Source organism: Hylaeus anthracinus, unplaced genomic scaffold (genome assembly GCF_026225885.1).
Source record: "Hylaeus anthracinus isolate JK02 unplaced genomic scaffold, UHH_iyHylAnth1.0_haploid 4, whole genome shotgun sequence".
Classification (NCBI taxonomy): Eukaryota; Metazoa; Arthropoda; class Insecta; order Hymenoptera; family Colletidae; genus Hylaeus; species Hylaeus anthracinus.
This window is the reverse complement of record NW_026535289.1, coordinates 12,146,660-12,164,423: the sequence shown is the minus strand read 5'-3', so window position 1 is coordinate 12,164,423 and position 17,764 is coordinate 12,146,660. Positions and strand designations below refer to the sequence as shown.

General features: G+C 45.0%; 1 protein-coding gene and 1 long non-coding RNA gene across 4 annotated transcripts in view; one reads left to right on the top strand and one right to left on the bottom strand.

Moving 5' to 3' along the window:
- Positions 1-631: 631 nt before the first annotated feature.
- LOC128894692 (uncharacterized) overlaps positions 632-17,764 on the bottom strand; it is an 18,568-nt gene continuing 1,435 nt past the window's right edge. The window contains exons 2-3 of the long non-coding RNA XR_008461613.1: positions 17,540-17,637; positions 632-1,842 (exon numbers count right to left, since the gene is read on the bottom strand). This is a non-coding gene — a long non-coding RNA (uncharacterized LOC128894692). The remainder of the gene's footprint in view (positions 1,843-17,539; positions 17,638-17,764) is intronic.
- LOC128894632 (uncharacterized) overlaps positions 9,454-17,764 on the top strand; it is a 23,795-nt gene continuing 15,484 nt past the window's right edge. The window contains exons 1-2 of one of the 3 annotated variants that reach the window (XR_008461608.1): positions 9,454-10,101; positions 16,578-16,945. Coding sequence is in view for 2 of the 3 variants with exons in the window: in XM_054156489.1 (XP_054012464.1) it covers positions 16,774-16,945 (172 nt within the window). In the remaining variant the exon portion in view is untranslated. The remainder of the gene's footprint in view (positions 10,102-16,577; positions 16,946-17,764) is intronic. The other 2 variants (XM_054156489.1, XM_054156490.1) reach the window with 2 other exon arrangements.

Genomic DNA, 17,764 nt, shown 5'->3' with positions numbered 1-17,764 from the left:
ATTTGCAACATTGTTGAGCTTGCAACATTGTTGCAGTCCCGAGAGGAGCAATTTGCAACATTGTTAAACCAGTAAATATCACAATATCAGAAAATGTTCCAAAATAGTGACGAAAAAGTGTGATCTCATTTTTAAGCGAACCGCATAATAAAATAGCGAAAGTGACGAATTATGCGAACAGTAACATTATTTTAGGAAAAATAATTGGTGACTCACCAGCGATTCTTCAAGAAGACCGAGACATATGTGCCCAGATTAGGTTTTCAATATAGATGGCAGGCTGTTGAAGATACAATAGTGCAGCGCTAGATGGCGTCGGATCATCTTTGACATATGGTAAACAGTTTTATTTACATATGGCCATGTGCATATAACTACGAGCACGTTGAATGGCGTATGCACAAGTAGGAACTTTGTATCTATACATTATAACTCATCGAGGAGTTTTGACGCCGCATTAGTATGGGGAACGTTCAGCTTCCACTCCCAGGGTCTCCTGTATATTCACACGAGTACAATAAAATTAATTGCGCGTGTGCCATAACCAGGCCACAGAAGGACGATTCTCCAGTGAGCCATGTGAATTCATAGTTGCTTATGTAACTCGTACCTGTTCGCGTAATCGCTTCATTCGCGGTTCCGCTCGAGCATCCGATGCACGGTTCGACGATTAGTCAATGCGCACGACGTACGGACGTGCGTGTGGGCGTTGCGTGCTTCCATGCTAATGGCGTTCTTTTGCAACCGCGGCCCTAAGATCCTCGATTGGAAAAACGGACGGGGTTAATAGCTGGCGTGGCTCGTTCCTTCGGTTCCTCCGACCGGCTCGTCATAGACAAGATCTTCGCGTGAAATGTGCTCACCGACCGAGGGAAAGCGAGAGAGACTTTACGAGTCCGAGACGACCCGGGAGAGATAGTAGCGTAACAAACGTGTGGCCCCAGGTGAAACCACTTTCGCTATTTTCGCTATCCAGCCGTGCGTTTTCATTTTTTCCATGAATAGACCGAGGCCTGGGCACTTTCGTGCATTGTGACGCTCTCTTCTCTTCCACCGACCAGAACCCCAGCGTTGCAAGAACTCAAGAGTCGGGCAAAAACTGGCACTCTCCATTTTTTTTTTTGCCATCTGTCTCAAAGAGACTTTTTCTAAGAATGCAAAAATAATTCGTGTAGTACTTTCAATTAATTTATTCAAAGTATTTTAAAGACACTTCGTCTTTCCTGGTAGTAAATACCGTACCGCGAAATAGCTTCTAGTAGTAGTTTCGAGTAGTAGTACACTCTTGCGGTGTATGGATCGCGGTAAAACGGCCAGGGCGACTGGAAGTGAAATCCCCGACGCAAATCGCGTATTTGGAACCATTTTACTGGTCAATTACGCAAATCGACGCGCAGACATTTCTCGGGGAGACGTTTTTACTCGTCCACGTCTTTCGCTTACGCCTAGCAATTTGCATACGCCGTTAATGCCAGTGCGAGCCGCAAGCCTACGCCATTATTCGTTTACGTTATTGTTTCTGCATCTACAATTCTGCATCTACAATTCTACGTGTACGATCTACGCCGAGTATTCGTTGTTATTATCGACGTCAACCCAGTTGCTTAGGCTACAAAATGTTGCTTTCGTCTGAGAGGTTAGGTGTCGGGGAGGCTTGCCAGGATACTTGCTTGTACGAAATTGTATTTGGGAATATCACAGTTGCCTGGTGGCGCAAACTAGGCCGCGATTACGCAACAATAACGCATAAGTGCGTCGATCGGTGGTGGCTCGTACCTGTTGCGTGGACGCCTGAAAAGAGAACGCGCTCTCGCGTGGATGCACGTTTTCGCGGAATTACTCCTAGAACAATAACAGGGACCAGTGTTACGTGACCGTACTCTTGGATGTAGTGACGTCAAGCAGTATTCCTAATTTGGAATTACATTGACCAGGCCTAGGATGATCGAAAGATTCTAAAGAAGCAGAGTAACATTTCTATTCGTTAATAATTGTCCACAGTCGTCCACCCTACTCCTAGCGACGCCAGCGAGGAAACGATGAAACAACATCTACACTTGTGCACGCATCGTTTCTCCGCCAGCGGCGCTAGTAGTAGAGGAGACAATTACTCCTTGGTCCGACGTACCGTGAACAAGAACCAACCGTTACTAGAAATAGAATTATTCCTATTATTCCAATTCGTACGTTCTCAAGAGTAACAGTACCATTACACCCGCGGGTAGAACTATTAGCGCCGTGTACATCGGAGAAAATGAGATCCACGGGGTACTCGAAGCATATACAATTCAGGTCCGGGTACCCGGAGGTCTCATCTCATCCTCGTACTCCTGGGACTAATGCTATTCAGACTAAGAATTCCATTAGCTATGCTACCCCTAGGAGCAGCGCTAATACTTCTTGGAAATAAGCTCACGGTAACTGGAATACCAATTACGGAACTCCTCTATGTACGCGGGGCTTGTACGCGCACCACTTGTCCGTTTTATCTAACCAATATGCTCGACGCGGCGTTACTTTGTCGAAAAAGGTATAACAAGTGGTTGGAACCGCGCAAGTTGGCCGTGTACCGTCGGGGAGCGATAACGAATGTCCCTGGAGGGACCGCGAGTCCTAGTGGCCATAATTTTTAGACACGCACACGCAATCGCTGGCTATTCTATATTCGTTTGGCACCTCGGCTAATGACTAACGACGACACCGTGATGGAAACTCGTATTCCGTTGGCCAAGTCAAAAAAACATTCCCATTACCTCATGGTGGCCCGCGGGGGCATTCCTTCCAGCCCCGTAGAGTACGTTACAACATCAATTTATGTAACCCATACAGGAATTACTTACTTCAGATATCACTTTGGACTATCCGCGGTTAAAATATTGATATTCGTCGTTTTCGGGCAGGACGACACTCGCGGATTCAGGTGGATTAAAATTGACCACCTCGACCGAGAAACACGGACGTCTACTATGCAGGAAAATACAGAATTGTAGAACAGTATCGGTAGGAATGAAAAAAGGCGAACGATTTTGTCCGGTCGCGTGAAATCGCTGCGTGAATGAAATTTCCATTTCCCGTTACGCGGAGTCTGATTCACGCGCGAGTCACGCTGCTCCGTGCAGAAAGAGAACGCATTCTTTTGCTGCACGGCGAATCTAAGGCAAATCTCTCGGTCGTACCACGGACGCTGGAACGTTCGAAGGGAACGCCCAAATAATATCGTACGAAGCGTGCAAGAAAGCATTCGCGATGCTAACGGAACCGAGCGACGTGTTGCTCCTACGGAGGGTAACACACGGTTGGAAAGAATTCCATCTCGCGTTGTCATATTCGTATTTCATTGGCCTCTCGACGTGCAACGGAACCTGCATAGTTCTGGAAGAGAAGTATTCTATCCAGAGGCCTCCGTGGTGGTAGCGGTCTAGCCAGACCTAGGTAATGCAAAATCAAAATTTATTACGTAGGTTTAATAAGCGAAAAATTAGGTCAAACTTTACATTGTGAAAATTTAATAAATATTTGAATTTTTCTGTATTCGTTTTTTAGTTTCAAAGACATAGTTGATTGGCGGATTACTCCGCGGGAAAAACTTCTTCGAAGGGTCAGCCTTTGAATGAATTCAAAAATATTGTCAAAAAAAAAAAAATTGTGCGGTGGCATTTTAGGGAGAAAATGACATTTGATTGCAGAGAAGCGGACGTTTTCAGGTGAAAATCGACATTTTTCAACAAAAATCGAAAGAGAGAGTCAAATTTTTGAAAATTCTCGCGATGTAAAGATTGACCACATTTTCCACTTACTAAACCTACGTAATAAATTTTGATTTTGCTTCAGGGAGATGGAAAATTTCACGCTCTTTCGAATGGTGTACTGATTTTTAAGTTCGCACTGTAATTTCGTGGAGCTATTTCCGTTTAAAAAGTGTCAAGTCGAAAACACAGAAGAAAAAATGAAAAGTGAAAATACTCGAGAACAATGGGACACAAAGAAAATGTCTAAGAGTAATTTTTTGTTGGAAGTTTGTTGTAGAATTGACACCATGCGTATGTCCGGACTTATACGTGGACACCCTGTACGAAATAATCACAAGTTCAAGTTCGGGATTTTGCTAAAAGTTTTCCAGTAACTTTCTTAGCGAGTTGGATCTCTTTACACAGTATCCATGATTGAACTATTCGAACGATCCAAGCCCCTCCCAAAAAGATTGAACGTGGCGTAAAAAACGTGAATCCATGGAAAAATTTCACCTAACCGCGGCGCTCCTCTCGTGCAGAGATTTCACGGATGCCGAGCGTGTCGGGGGCCCAATCGTGAAGTTAATCATACGCGACGCAAGTAGGACGGGCCTCGCAAAAACAAACGATCTGCGCACGCGCAGCGAGATACATGTAATCGCCGATCGCGGCGCTGCCGGCTCGTGAGTTATTCCAGTAAATCCGACATACATTCCAGCGCGTATCCCGCTTACGTTTCACCTCGGCATGGAATGCAGTCACCTTGCGGCAGGTGTACCGAACGTCCTCAAACGTTTCAGCGCCGTACTTTCCCCGATACGAGCCCAAAGATTCGGCACCAATGCCGTCAACGAAGACGCGACAGATTAGAAACATGCTACCAACTTTCCATGATAATTTAGTCTAGGGGGGGGGGGGGCCGATTGGAATGGGCCTGGGTGGAGGGAATAGGAATGCACGAGCCTGCAGCTGAACTGGTAAAAAGGTAATGCGAACGGGGCCCACGGGTGCAGAACCCTTCGTACCATCGTCTACAGACCCATCGTCGTACCTGCCGCACCCCCGCATCTCTGAGAGCACCTGTTCCAGGTCTCGCGAGTGCAGTGTCCTTTCTCGAGGGTGTCCGTTGCGCTACCTCGTCTTTTCTAGGTGGTCTGCGATTAGAGAAAAGGTCCGTGAAAAGCACCGATCTGACCGGATAATTTCAGGTTAGATATGCGCGGCCACGAGTGGAGCTAACGGGTCCAGGGAGCTCGTTTACGCGACCTCTGGACGGTCATCCCGTGGTTAAATGCGCGAGAGGCTTTCTCCGTGGCTTGGAATGCGGCCTCTCCCTCTGACCAGATCCGCGGCTTGCTTCGAGGACAGCCACGAAGGCACGTCGGCCTCTGGTCCCGCCTTTGCGCTCGGTTCCTCAGCAGTGGCAGGCGTGCCGGAAAATCCTGCTTCCCTCTGGCGAATAAGGGATGATTGTCTTTACTGGAGTCGAAGACCCAGTCGCCGGAAGCACGGTGGTCCCGGACTGATCGCCATTTTTCAGTTAAGCGATTATTATGGAAGCATCGAATTAATTTCTTGAAATTAAATTTCGTGGATCAATCAACTGAAAAAATCTAATTGACCGGTGTCCTGAACGCCACCTGGCGATGGCGTCTCGAAGCTCGAGGCGTTTTGGAGCCTACTTAGGGCTATCGAAACATCTAACGACGCCTTTCGCGATCGACACACATACTAGATCGCGAGATCGTTTAAATGCCTAAATTAGGCAGGTTCTTGGGAGGTGTCGGTGAAAGGCTTTCGTAATTAATTCCGACTTGTATACGGTTCAAGATGAATACGTTAGTACTTCCAGACACTCTCGGGATCGTTTTTTTTTTTTCTTCTGGAGACTACCGTTACAGCGTAATCTTTACGTTGCATCTCTTTGTTCGGGCTGAATGAGCCTTTTCGCGGCAGTCTCTTTCCGCGACGGTGTCCGTACGCTGCTCCAGCGATCGTTAGATCGCAGAACGGTTGCCTTTCGGGTGACTCAGTAATTAAACATTTGCAGCTCGACAGCGCGAGAAAAATTATTCGAGCGTGGAGCTGGCTCACTTGGAAGTCAACTATTTACAGAGGCACGCTTGCGTGTACATACGCGAAGAGAGAGCGACCAAGTGGGACATGATACCGAACATCCAAAAGTCGTTTGGACTCAGCTCATCGCATCGAGGGTGATCCAGGACTTCTGGACTTGCTAGAGATGTTCCAGGTATCGTAGGAGTCGATACCGACACTCCAAGTACGTGGGACCGACTAAGTACGATGCGAATGACTCCAAGTGGAGGAATCTTGGGACCTTGGGATTCACCAGGACTTTGGATTCCTCGAGTCTAAAGCCGGCGACTGACTTGCAACAGAACATTGTAATGTAACGCGAGCATTCGCTTAGTTTGGCGGACTAGCGAGCGACGAACCGAACCGTGCTCCACTGGTCTGTCGGTTTTTTGACGAACCTCTTTGATCGTCTACTTTTCACTGAACCGAGTAGGAAGCATTTAGAGAGAATTCAGCCGAGAGTTCGAAGCGAGCAATTCGTGATTCCAAAAAGGACCTTGTAATGTAACGTTGGTGTCGAACCGTAAAATTCGTGCCGAGCATTTACATTACAACGTTCAGTTGCAAGTCAGTCGCCGGCTTAAAGGGAATTCTGGAATCCGTGGAATCTTCGAGATCTGGGGATCCCTTGCACTGCTGGAACCTTACAGGAATCCCAGGACCTCGAGAATGTATCAGCTTTCGAAGAAGCGAGTATCGTCCACCTCGTGCCAGGATCGGGAGTGCAAAAACTTCCACTTTTCGTAGTGAAACGAGGAATGCACCGCGACATCGATACGGCGCCTCTGCGCATGTAATTGCTCTCTTCATAAGCTAATGCATCTTTCATGTCGATGCGACTGTTGTCAATAGTCGGTTATAAGATCCAACAACGTGTCTTCGCCACGTCTTCTGTAATCTCGAGATGGATCGTTGTAGATTTCCACGATTGGAATGTCGGTATTGTTTAACACAAATGATCCATGTTGTAATTACACAGGGTGTGGCGGAACTCGTGGTACGATCCCAAGAGATGCGACTATTAACCTCGAATATATCCAAAGTATGAACTGAGTCTCGAGAAAATAAAATTCGAAACATCGTAGGGGTTTCAGTTCCTCGTCGCAGCTACTCGTGTTAGTATTTATAAACATCGACTGTTGTCTGTTTTAACCAGTTCCGGTTAGCTGACAGATAAGCAGCATCGACGGAAAATCGATAATTCCGCCTCGCGTGCAAATAGAAATGACTAGCCATGGACAGACGAGCCAGATATCAATTTTCCGTAAAATAAAATTACGCCTTTTTAAATTTGCTAGCACGTTGGCACCAAACGAGGTGGATGTCCGCTGCGTTGGATAAAATCCCGTCTAATGGTAGACCAACGATGCCGTACCGATACGTTCGTGCAATCTATACGCAGCCCAAGGCGCGAATTAACACTGTTCGCTCATACTGGGGGCCGCGTGCCCGAGCACTGCTTGCTTTCCATTCCGATCGAGCGATTTTGCTCTTGCCGACGCGAGTTAAAAAGAACAGGCTGCGGTATAAACACGGCCTGTAACTAGCGATGGGACTAATACCGTATCGACGCGCTATCAACGGCACGCCATTGTTACTTTCTATCGATCGATTCCTCGTGTAAAACGATTTCCGAAAGTCCTTTGCCATTTTTCAATCGGAAGCTTCGTTACTTAAATATGAGCTGTTGACGTTTACCAATGGGATTTTTGGCGGACGCCATTTTGATTGCAGTCAGCTGACCGCGCGGCTGCGCACTCGCGCGTAACCACGACCGCCTGAACTTATGGTCACGCTGGGGTCACACCATGCTAACTTGTGTAATTTTGTTCACCGATCTATGTCCGACTGCGGATCTTTATGCAAAATAAAATCTTCGCGAATATGCCTAGAAAAATTGAACCTACGTAGGAATTTATTTTATTCTGCAAATATTATAACACGAACTTTACTTTCAATCTTTTTTATATTCTTGCACATTGTTTGCACTTTGTAGGTTCCTGCGCAGTCATATTTTCTATAAATGCACAAAGATCCGCAATCTACCGATAAGTTATCTTCAAAGTAGTTTAAACTTGCTCGAGCATCGTGTCCGTTCCCTCGCTACCACGCGACTCGTGTTCTCAACGTGCACACGCTTACTACACGGAGTAGAACGGGTTGAATGAAATTTAGTTTCCGTTCGAAGGATACGGCGCGGCGGTATCGACGATATCGGAATACTGATCCGCGACGAAGGCTGAATTGCATAAATTTTCGCGACCAGAAACGCAAAACTCGTTGGCCGGCCGACAAATTTCGCGTTTCGCTCTTTTCGTTGCTCGTGGAAATTTCCCCGTTGATCGACCATCGATATCTCCATCGGTAGGAAGTACGATTGTGTTCGTTTTAAAAATGACACGCACCGCGAGAATTGGAAAGTCACTAAAAATAGCTTGTTTAAGAATGATAATTAGCCGTCGCTTTCCATGAAAGTTATTCTTGGTTTCGTTCACAAACTCGTCGCGCAGAAGCAACGTGAGTGTCGTTTCCAAGGCCGTACAAATTTTTGCGTCGACGCCACGTTAGGCGACGCTCAGAGAAATTCGGTTACTCGCAGCGTAACCTGGTAACCTTGTTGATTACAGTTACGATTTCCAAATTTGAACGGACAGATACGTCGACCGGTGTCGATTCTGGGCCATGTTTACGTAAATAGTTCGATCCTCTATCTCGGGAGCAACAACTAACCTATTAATCTTCTATTCCAACCTCAAACACAAAACAAAAGCGGTCGTCGATAACGAATTCGATCCCGTATCGCTCGACGTGATGTACGTTTTACCGTGTCACTCGATTCTCTTTTTACGCGGTTCGATTCGATACGGTCCAGAAAGAAGATAGTCGGGTACAGTTAGTATAAAAGTACTTACATATTACTTGCATCTTTTTATAGGCCAAACGAGACGTAAGCGAAGATTCTAAGTTAGTCGACGCGAGGTACACTTGCTCCGTGTACATGTCGCAGGGAAATGATAACAATAGAGATTCGATCGAATCCCTTAACCGTTTCAGCGAAAAGATGAAATAGTGTGACTTGATAAAATCCCTTAACTGTTTTAGTGTAAAGATGAAATAATATTGTTTAGATATCGAAAGTATTTATTTAGTAAATCATGCGTTAATTAAAAGTAGAATAGGTAATACAACAATACTCATAGAAACGTAAATTATTTATTCGAGACTAATTAGCAAAAGAAACAGGTGCTTGAGCTGATATTTTAAAAAACAAAAAGAATATTTTTAGGGAATGTAATCAATAAATAATTCATGTTTCTGCGACTATTGTTGTATCGCCTACTCTACACTTAATAACGCATGATTTACTAAATTAATACTTTTAATACCTAAACAATATTATTCCATCTTTCCACCAAAACAGTCAAGGAATTTGATGAAATCGCTTACTTTCTTTACGGAAATGACTTCACAGAGTTGTTATTTCAACATCTCGCGTGGATTGATCATCTACCTTAGGGATTTCGTCGAATCTCTATTTTTATCATTTCCCTGGGACATATACAAAATTCGAGGCGATTCGGTGACCCGAACGTCGTGCGGAGTCTCTGTCAGAGGGAGCCAGAGCCCAAGAAGACGTCAAGAGTACGAGACCTGTGGAAGGAACTCGTAGAAGGGGGAAGGGGGCAGAGACCAGGTAGGTCTCAGGTATTCAGGCGAGCGAAGCAGAGCCAGCCTTAAGAAAGCAGGCTGAAGCAGGCGAACAGGCGGTCGGTAATAGCGGGGGGCAAACGTAAGGGGCCGCGGGAAGGTAAAGTGAGTTTTCGCTCGCGGCTGCTTTGCAATGCCAGGCAGTCGAGGTGAGTCGAACCGAGTCGAGTCGATCGCTGCCGAGCCTTAGCACCAGCAGTCAGTCTTGGACGTGGCCCCGTCGCATCCTTCTCGTCTGCGTGATCCTCGTGCAACGACCACCTGTCGGAATCGACCGATTTTATCTATCCTTACCACGAACGCTCCGCTTCGGTACCTCGAAATGGCCGCGTTCTGAGAACCAACCGCGACCGAGGATCGTCGATGCAGTGAATCATCGATCGGTTCGCCGATCGATCGCGGGACATTGTTCTCCGAGGAGAACTCCATCGAGCAGTGACTTTACTCGCCGATCAACGATGACGTCGCCGAACTGAGACTTCGCTCGTTTCCGTCGGTGCAGTGATATTTTGTGTGTGCGTAAACGGAGATCAGCTGTGCAAGTTTCGGGAACCGCATTCAACAGGTAGGAGCACGGTTCTTTACCGGAACGTTATCTAGAGAGTTTCGCGGACCAAGAATCCACGAATACTGCGAGAAATTTCCTGTTGCGTCAATTTTGTTGAAAGAAATTACTTTTTTTTTTTTTTTTTTTTTTTTTTGGAGCGCCGAGTGTTGAGAGCTTCGAAAATTTCAGACGGGAATCTTGTAAAATTTGCAACGATTGTTTTCATCGTTACGCAAGTTCGGGTTAACCACGACGTTCGTAGACCGCTAGCGCCAATGTTTACGATAAACCAGCTGCATTCCAAGGACGATTAGAAGATAACGATGCAACGGATGTTATCGCTGCGGTCGTTCGAGAAAATCGAAAGTGTACAACCGACGGAAATCGTAGCGGGACGTAGATTAAACGAATCGGCGTTGAGCCGATAACGTGAAATGAATTCGATCGATCCGTAACGTGTCGACGTTAAAGACTAGTACCGATGCTCGTTTAACCGATCACGGAGGAAGGTCGTTTTCTTTTTTATCGGCTCGCTGCTTCCTGCATCCACCGTCGTCGTGCACGTATTCTTCCCCGTATCCTAAGGTAATATCGTGTGTGGCGTAAGAGCTCATTATACGTAGAATGCTAGTGAGAGGAAACTTAATGATACTAACGTCATCGGCGTTCCTCGCCTCTTCGTTTTTCTTAATTACGTACCAAGAAATTGCACCTCTCGCGCGCTGCATTATTCTGCATTGTATGTTTACACGCTTATCCTCCTACATTTATACTTTTTTTTTTTCACGCGATCAGTTTTACCGGTGGCGCAACTAAATGCAGACGAAAAGAAGCGAGCGCAATCTCAACGAATTTCTTTTCACGTGCATTCCTACACATTCCCGGTTTCTTCGAAAATATTTTATCGATGACTTCGTATTCGACACGAGAATGGAACGAAAGGAATTAGAAAGAAATATTTTCCTTTAAATACTATCGAGGGAATGATTAGTCATGCGAATTCCACGATGCGATGATTCTCTTCATCTTAACCTCGTTTTTGTAAATTCTTGAAATTCTCTAAAGGAAACAGAACGTTGCATTCCGTCCAGTTTCTCCCATTGTTTCCGTTACATAGCTTAAATTCTTCCGTGTGCTTTCCTCGCGACGAGGAAAGTTCTTTCTGCCGTTGGTCGCATTCTTTTCGTCGCGTTCGTTATTCCGCTTCATCGCATCGTTCGTATCGCGCGTAATGCCGTCGGATCGCGTAATATCCTTCCCAGTGGAAACGCAACCAGGCAGTGAGAACGAAACGAAAAACTGAATGAAACGAGCCACCATCGGAACGTCGGGTTTTCCACGACACGTCGAAGGAGATTGTTGCTTTAACGTCGGAGTTCCTCTTCGTCTTCTCCCACTCCGCGAGATCTCGCATCAATGAGAACGATCAGTCGGCGCGACGCGTTTAGAAACGCCATCTTTTTTTTTCCCTCCTCGAGCAATCGGTGAAACGTTTCCTTCTTCTACGCTTTTGCCATTGTTTCGCGGATTCGCTCGACCCGTTTCGAATCCGCACGTACATGGGTCTCAAAGGAGACGAGGCTTTGTTTGGAGCCAATTTATTCTTCCCTTTATAGCTTTTTTACTTTCGTGGCTGTAATTAACAGACAGCCGCCCCTTTTCGCGGTTACCTCTTTTATTTAAATCTATTACTTAATCTCTAAAATCACGAGCCCCTGCAAATTAAAAAGAAACTCCATATTTCAGGTTCGTTGAATTTGTCGTCCTACGTCGACAAAGTTCCCGTGTTTTTGGGAAGGTGGTGGTAAAACGTTTAGAAATCAATGGCTTAGAACCACAGACATGTTCCTCAAGATCACGCATTAGATCGATCAACGGCATTCGGAGCGCGAATAATAATTAAAACGAGCGCGAACGTCGGTAAGGACAACGACATCGGTGTTCGTTGGAATGTCAACTCGTTTTCCACGAGCCGTCGAAGGCGGATCGTTTTCCCTACGTAGCCGTGCTCGATCTCCCACCTCGTTCCGATTCTTACCTCACCTTCCCATTCGACATTGGCTGCCCGAGTCGAAACACACCACGCACAACGGACCCGTTCATCGACACCGATAGAAATCGCCGTGTACCATCCGATGGAATGCCAATTAATTTTTCCCACTCCGCCTGACAAACCTCGTTTCCGGTTCCTTCACCCTCCAGCGCGCGTAACTTTGATTTTATCTTCCAAAGAAGAAATTATCTCTTGGTTGATCGAGTGACACAGACGAGGTTTCATTTAAAGGGCTTAAAAACACCTTGTGTGTGTGTGTGTGTTTTTTTTTTTAAGATATTAAATAATATTTTTTATTAATGAAATTTAATTTTAACCTTTTTTTAAAACAAACATTCCTTTATAGTTTCTTAAGACATACTTTGTGATATCTTTATCGGGCTGTCTGGAGAATTCATGGCGATTTTTAGTAGGCGGTACAGGTCTGCATATGTATATCGGATTGGATGAAAACAAATAAAATGTGTACATTCCTTAACAGGTGGAATGGTTGTGGTACAAAATGGTACACATATAATTCAATAAATATACATCAAAATTCGAATATGCCTTTGAATTTTTCTTGAAAATAGCCATGAACTTTCCGGACAACCCGATACATTTCATTATTAAAAATTATTATTTAATGCCTTAAAAAAAAACACACACACACACACACACAAGAAAATGTCCGTTTTCATTTTCCTGACTGCGACTAACCCCGTAACACATTCACGGCGTCGTTGCCTGTCTTGGTTTCTCGTCATGGGACGGCGCTGTGATACGCATCATCTGTTCGCGAGCCACCGGTGGTACACGTCGACGTGAACGTGTTAAAGAATAATAATTTCTATATTAAATGTTTCCCTAAGAAGATCGGGTCGAAGTGGAATTAAAGTTTATTCGTTTCTCGGAACTTTTTATCCGGTTGAGAACGTTGATGATACTACCCAGGGTCGACCTTCACGTCCATAAGGGGGACGACCTTCCATGTTTACGAAAAGACGAACGAAATGTGCGAATCAATGCGGCGGACCTCTCGGAATGCCTCGTCGCGATCGAAAACCGTAGAAAGCTAAAAATCGCTCTCCGATGAGATAACGTTTATTTTCGCGAACGCTGGAATTCGTGAACGCCGCGAACGTACCAAACGATCCATGTATCGCGTGCTAAAATCGCAAACGCTGCGAGTACGTCGGCGATTTCGTAACGATCGTCGGGGTCGTTTGAGAACAAATGGAAGAGCGTGTCGCTGGAAATCGGCAGGATCGAGATTCTGCAGAATGTCAGGTTTCCACGGGGCGTGGAAAAAATACCCTGTACGCGCGTTGCAGCTTCGCTTCCTCCCCCGACCCCCCCCCCCCCCTGCCGTTGGTTCAATACTCCCACTAGAGGCCGCACATCTCGACGAGTGAATTGCGCCAAGCATATAGGCGCTGCGTATACCTCGTCGATGAGGCCAGGCTGAGGCCATCCTTGAGGCCGCGTTGAGATTCCTCAGAAGGAGATCCGCTACCGTGTGTCGCAACCTTTGCGTGGAAATGTTGTCGCAACCCGTTCGTGAATATATTAATTTTCATAGACTCACACGCGCCCCGTGGAACGTCGTCGGATCCTTAATCCCTTCGCCATTGGTGTTTCGACTCTATCTTTTGTAACTGGAACGCTGCGCGCCCCAAGGCACTGGGTTCCTAACCTTTCTAACCTCGCGGTACAGATTACGCAAAGATTGATAATGGACGAGTATAGTAACAGAACGACACCATATTTGCTACGTATAATAATAAACTACAGTACATTGAAGTTATAGTACTTTTCAACGAGTTAATGTCACGGTTCGACGCTTTTAACCTTCTGCTTTTGGGTCGTCTTCGGAAATAAGTACCGCAAGACCTCGATTTAACAGGCAGAATTCTACGGTCGCGTGTCGTTCTGTTCATAACTTATACGCTATCCGGTTCTCGGCCGTGTTACGTATTTTAAAATCGGATACATTCGGGAAGACTACGACTCAACCTTGTAAATCGGAATATGTACTCCTACTTTTTTTCATGCGCTCGCATCGACCTCTACACGTGGTCTTACCGTCGTCACCTAGTTAAAAGCTTTATGATTGGGTTGTCCCAAAAGTTTCTTTCGCTTTATTAACACGTTGTCTGCAAAACGAATATTCTTGAACATTTCTGCTAAGATATTAAATATTGTTTAGACTATCGGAGCCTTAGTTTTGTAATTACATCAAAATTCAAGAACTTCGTTTAGATTCATCTCGTGTGACGTCTAACTTTCAGAATTAATCTTTCTAGTTCTTAAGTTCATATATGGCTGACGTGGCGATCAACGTGTTAATAAGTAACACATGCACAATATTTTATGTTTTATGTTACATTACTGAATCGTGCGCGATTCACTTTGCTCCGTTACTGTTACAACGTGAATATCTATGAAATTAGATTGTCTATATAAACACGACCACATAAAATAATTGAGTGCAACTCGCGAAAGAAACTTTCGGGATAATCTAATAGATGTTGTCCGAACAAATTGCACTCCTCGCAATTTCACTTATTCGCGTCTGAGATGCAATCGTTTCATCCCACAACCTCTGTATACCTAATTCGACAATTGTTCCTGGCTCAAAGTTTCCTCTTCGCGATTGCTACTAATTTCAACGACTCGGTTTCCTTTCGGTATCTCCGGTTTCGTCTTTCGCGCCTTCTGCGTCCACCATGCCTAATCTGAAGAGCGAGTGGAAGCGGATCGTCGGGATGTTCCGGTTACCGAGAGAACCGGCAACTTTTGAATTGACAGAACGTCGCCAGACTTGTTATCGAACAGACGTGTTTATTGATCGAGTTCTTGTTATTGTTAATAAACGTTCCGAGTTCTTGGTTCTTTTATAAAAGATGTGTTGATTATTAAAGAAAATGTCTACTCCTCGATGTGCCACCCCCCCCCCCCGGCTTAACAGTAACATAGAATTTCAAGAAAGTAAAGTAAGGAATATTGCGCAAGATCGAGTTGAAAATCTAAGGAATCCGTCTTACATAACTGTCGTGTCGCAACCTTTGAACAGGTGATAGCCACCTCGTGTAGAAATTGATCGACTAATATGGAAATGTATCGAATGTATAGAGTTGCTGTAATTGGCAAAATGGGGAACATTATTTTGAATAACTACCATGGGATGCGGAAACCTGACAGTTTGTATTTCGTTAATCTATATCCTCATTCTGTTCTATCTATTTCTAAGCGAGGTGTTTATCACCTGTCCGAGTTTGCGACACAATGGTTACGACCGATTCACCAATTTTCTTGCGTAACGTTCCCACATTTTAACTTACGTTTTCTATCGATACTGTAATCATTTTTTCAAGTGGCACGGCTGGTAGTTCGACGTTGCGGGTAGAAGACCTTCTCGTGTTCTACGCATCCCGATCGTCGATCCTTGTTTCGCGACGGTACGTTTGTCCTCGTCTCTTAGAGAGGGAAGCCAGAAACGGAGGAAGTCGCGTTGCCTGTACGACGTCGTCCTTCCGACAACCACGCCGTTGTTCTCTACGATGATCGATAGAATATGTTTTTGCTGCGTCTTGTCCGTTGGTATTTCAAAACCTCGAGAACTTGAAAAGTCCATTTGAGAAAATTACACGTTTCGCTAACGCGCTGCAATCTGGAATACCCGTTGGCGGTTACTCCTTGTTATTATAGCATCTTTTTTTGGTGGACTTTGAGACAAAGGCATTCCAGCCACGACTACGCGAGTAAACAAACGCGCTGCCACTGGCTTGTCCGGAACGAATCGCTAGCTTGTTATGATTCTATTTTTCGTCAGGTGTGTAAGATACGTAATTAAAGTTGTAAAGACGACGCAACAAACAAAAAGCGAATGGGATACACTTAGCGCTCGAACGTTATTAATGCAAGAAATTAATCGGGCACGAGTCGAGACATTCCGCGAATTTCGTTTTTACGTTTCGCTTTAAACGTCGAAAATTGAACGCCGGAATTCTTGGAAATTTATGCAAGATTGTAAACGATGTAATAATTTATGCAATCTTAACCAGTCGCGTTACCAAAGAACGAGTTTGCATGGGCATCGAAAATTGGCCTTGACTTGGTATAGTTTCGCTGTATCTCTTCGGTTACGGACACCACTTTCGAATAGCGTCGGTGTTCGCGCGTTCTGCGACAGGGATGGGCAGAATTTCATTTGAATAATAATGAACGATGAAAACATCCTACAACGATTTATTCTCGGCGTTCACGATACTCTCCCACTTTGATGTTATTTCAACGCAATCGGGTACTTGCTTACGAAGCACCGACCCTTCAGAAACGGAATTTCTATACTTTTCTATAGTTTGAAGATAAAAATATCCACGGCGTTTATCCGTTGTTAGTAAAACCGTGCGGTTGCAAGGGTCGTAAATCGAGCTAAGGATCTCCTCGTTTTTTTCAGATTGGCCTCGCCGAGGCGGAAGGAGTTAATCAACGAGGGGTGCCCATGCCGAGCGTCAGGAAAAATCAACAGGAGGGTCTCAGGCGCGCGAGAGGAAAATTCTCAGAGGGTACGAGCCAGAGGAATTCAGTGAAAGACTCGAGCCTGTGAGCGTGGACGACATTGGACGATCGCACGAGCACGTTCGAGCTTGAAAATGTCATCGAAAACGTGTTCCACGATCATGTCGGGACTGATATTGTTGGTGTTGACGGTAATATACCGGGAGGCGCAAGGACACGTTGCCTTGACTTTTCCGCGAGCGAGGAAGTACGACTTGGACTTCCTGGATAACGCCAGGACTCCTGGACCGTGTGGAATGCCTCGTGGTGAGCTTTCGTATTTTATTCGAAACCGCATGAACCGAATTGTTACGTGTACAAATTGATTCTGTGCCTTTGCATTTACATAATTACTTGTAACACGAGTTTAAATAGAAATATGCTCACTTGAATGAAATGTTGCATTGTAAGTTTACCTTAGACAGGCACAGAATTGATTTTTTACGCCTAATAAAATGATTAAGATACGGATACTTTTGCTGTCCCGAGATTGAAACGAAAACATGAAAATATGTCGAACGTACTTGAGATTAATACGAACGGCGATACGTTACACAGTTTTCCTTTTTAGAAATACCTGTCCTGCGAAAACCTTGGCCTCGTTAATGCCACGCTGTCGCGAGACTGAATTATTTCATTATTAGTGCGCGATGAACAGACTCGAAGGCTGTTAGTACTCTTCGAAATGGAATAGCCTTTAATAAAGATACTGCATTCGCGATACGACGCACTAATGATGTTAGTACCGAACAAAGTGAACCGCTATGCTAATGATCCATTAGCAAGCCATAGAGAGATCTTTGAAACAAATGATTACGCCGCGTAATGTACCGCACGAGTAAACAGAATATTGCCATCTACCTTGGTTACGTCGCTAAAAGCTGTTCCCGACATGGACTCGTCCGTAAACCAGTAAACTCCCGCTAAAGTCGACGCGTATTTAACAGCCCTTGAAGTTCCTACAAAGTATTTTGGTAAACATAATCTTCCAAATAACAATATCGACATATATATATATATATATATATATACACCGTCTGTTTAAAAAGAAACCGAACTTTTGCTATACAAAGAAAAAAGTACAAA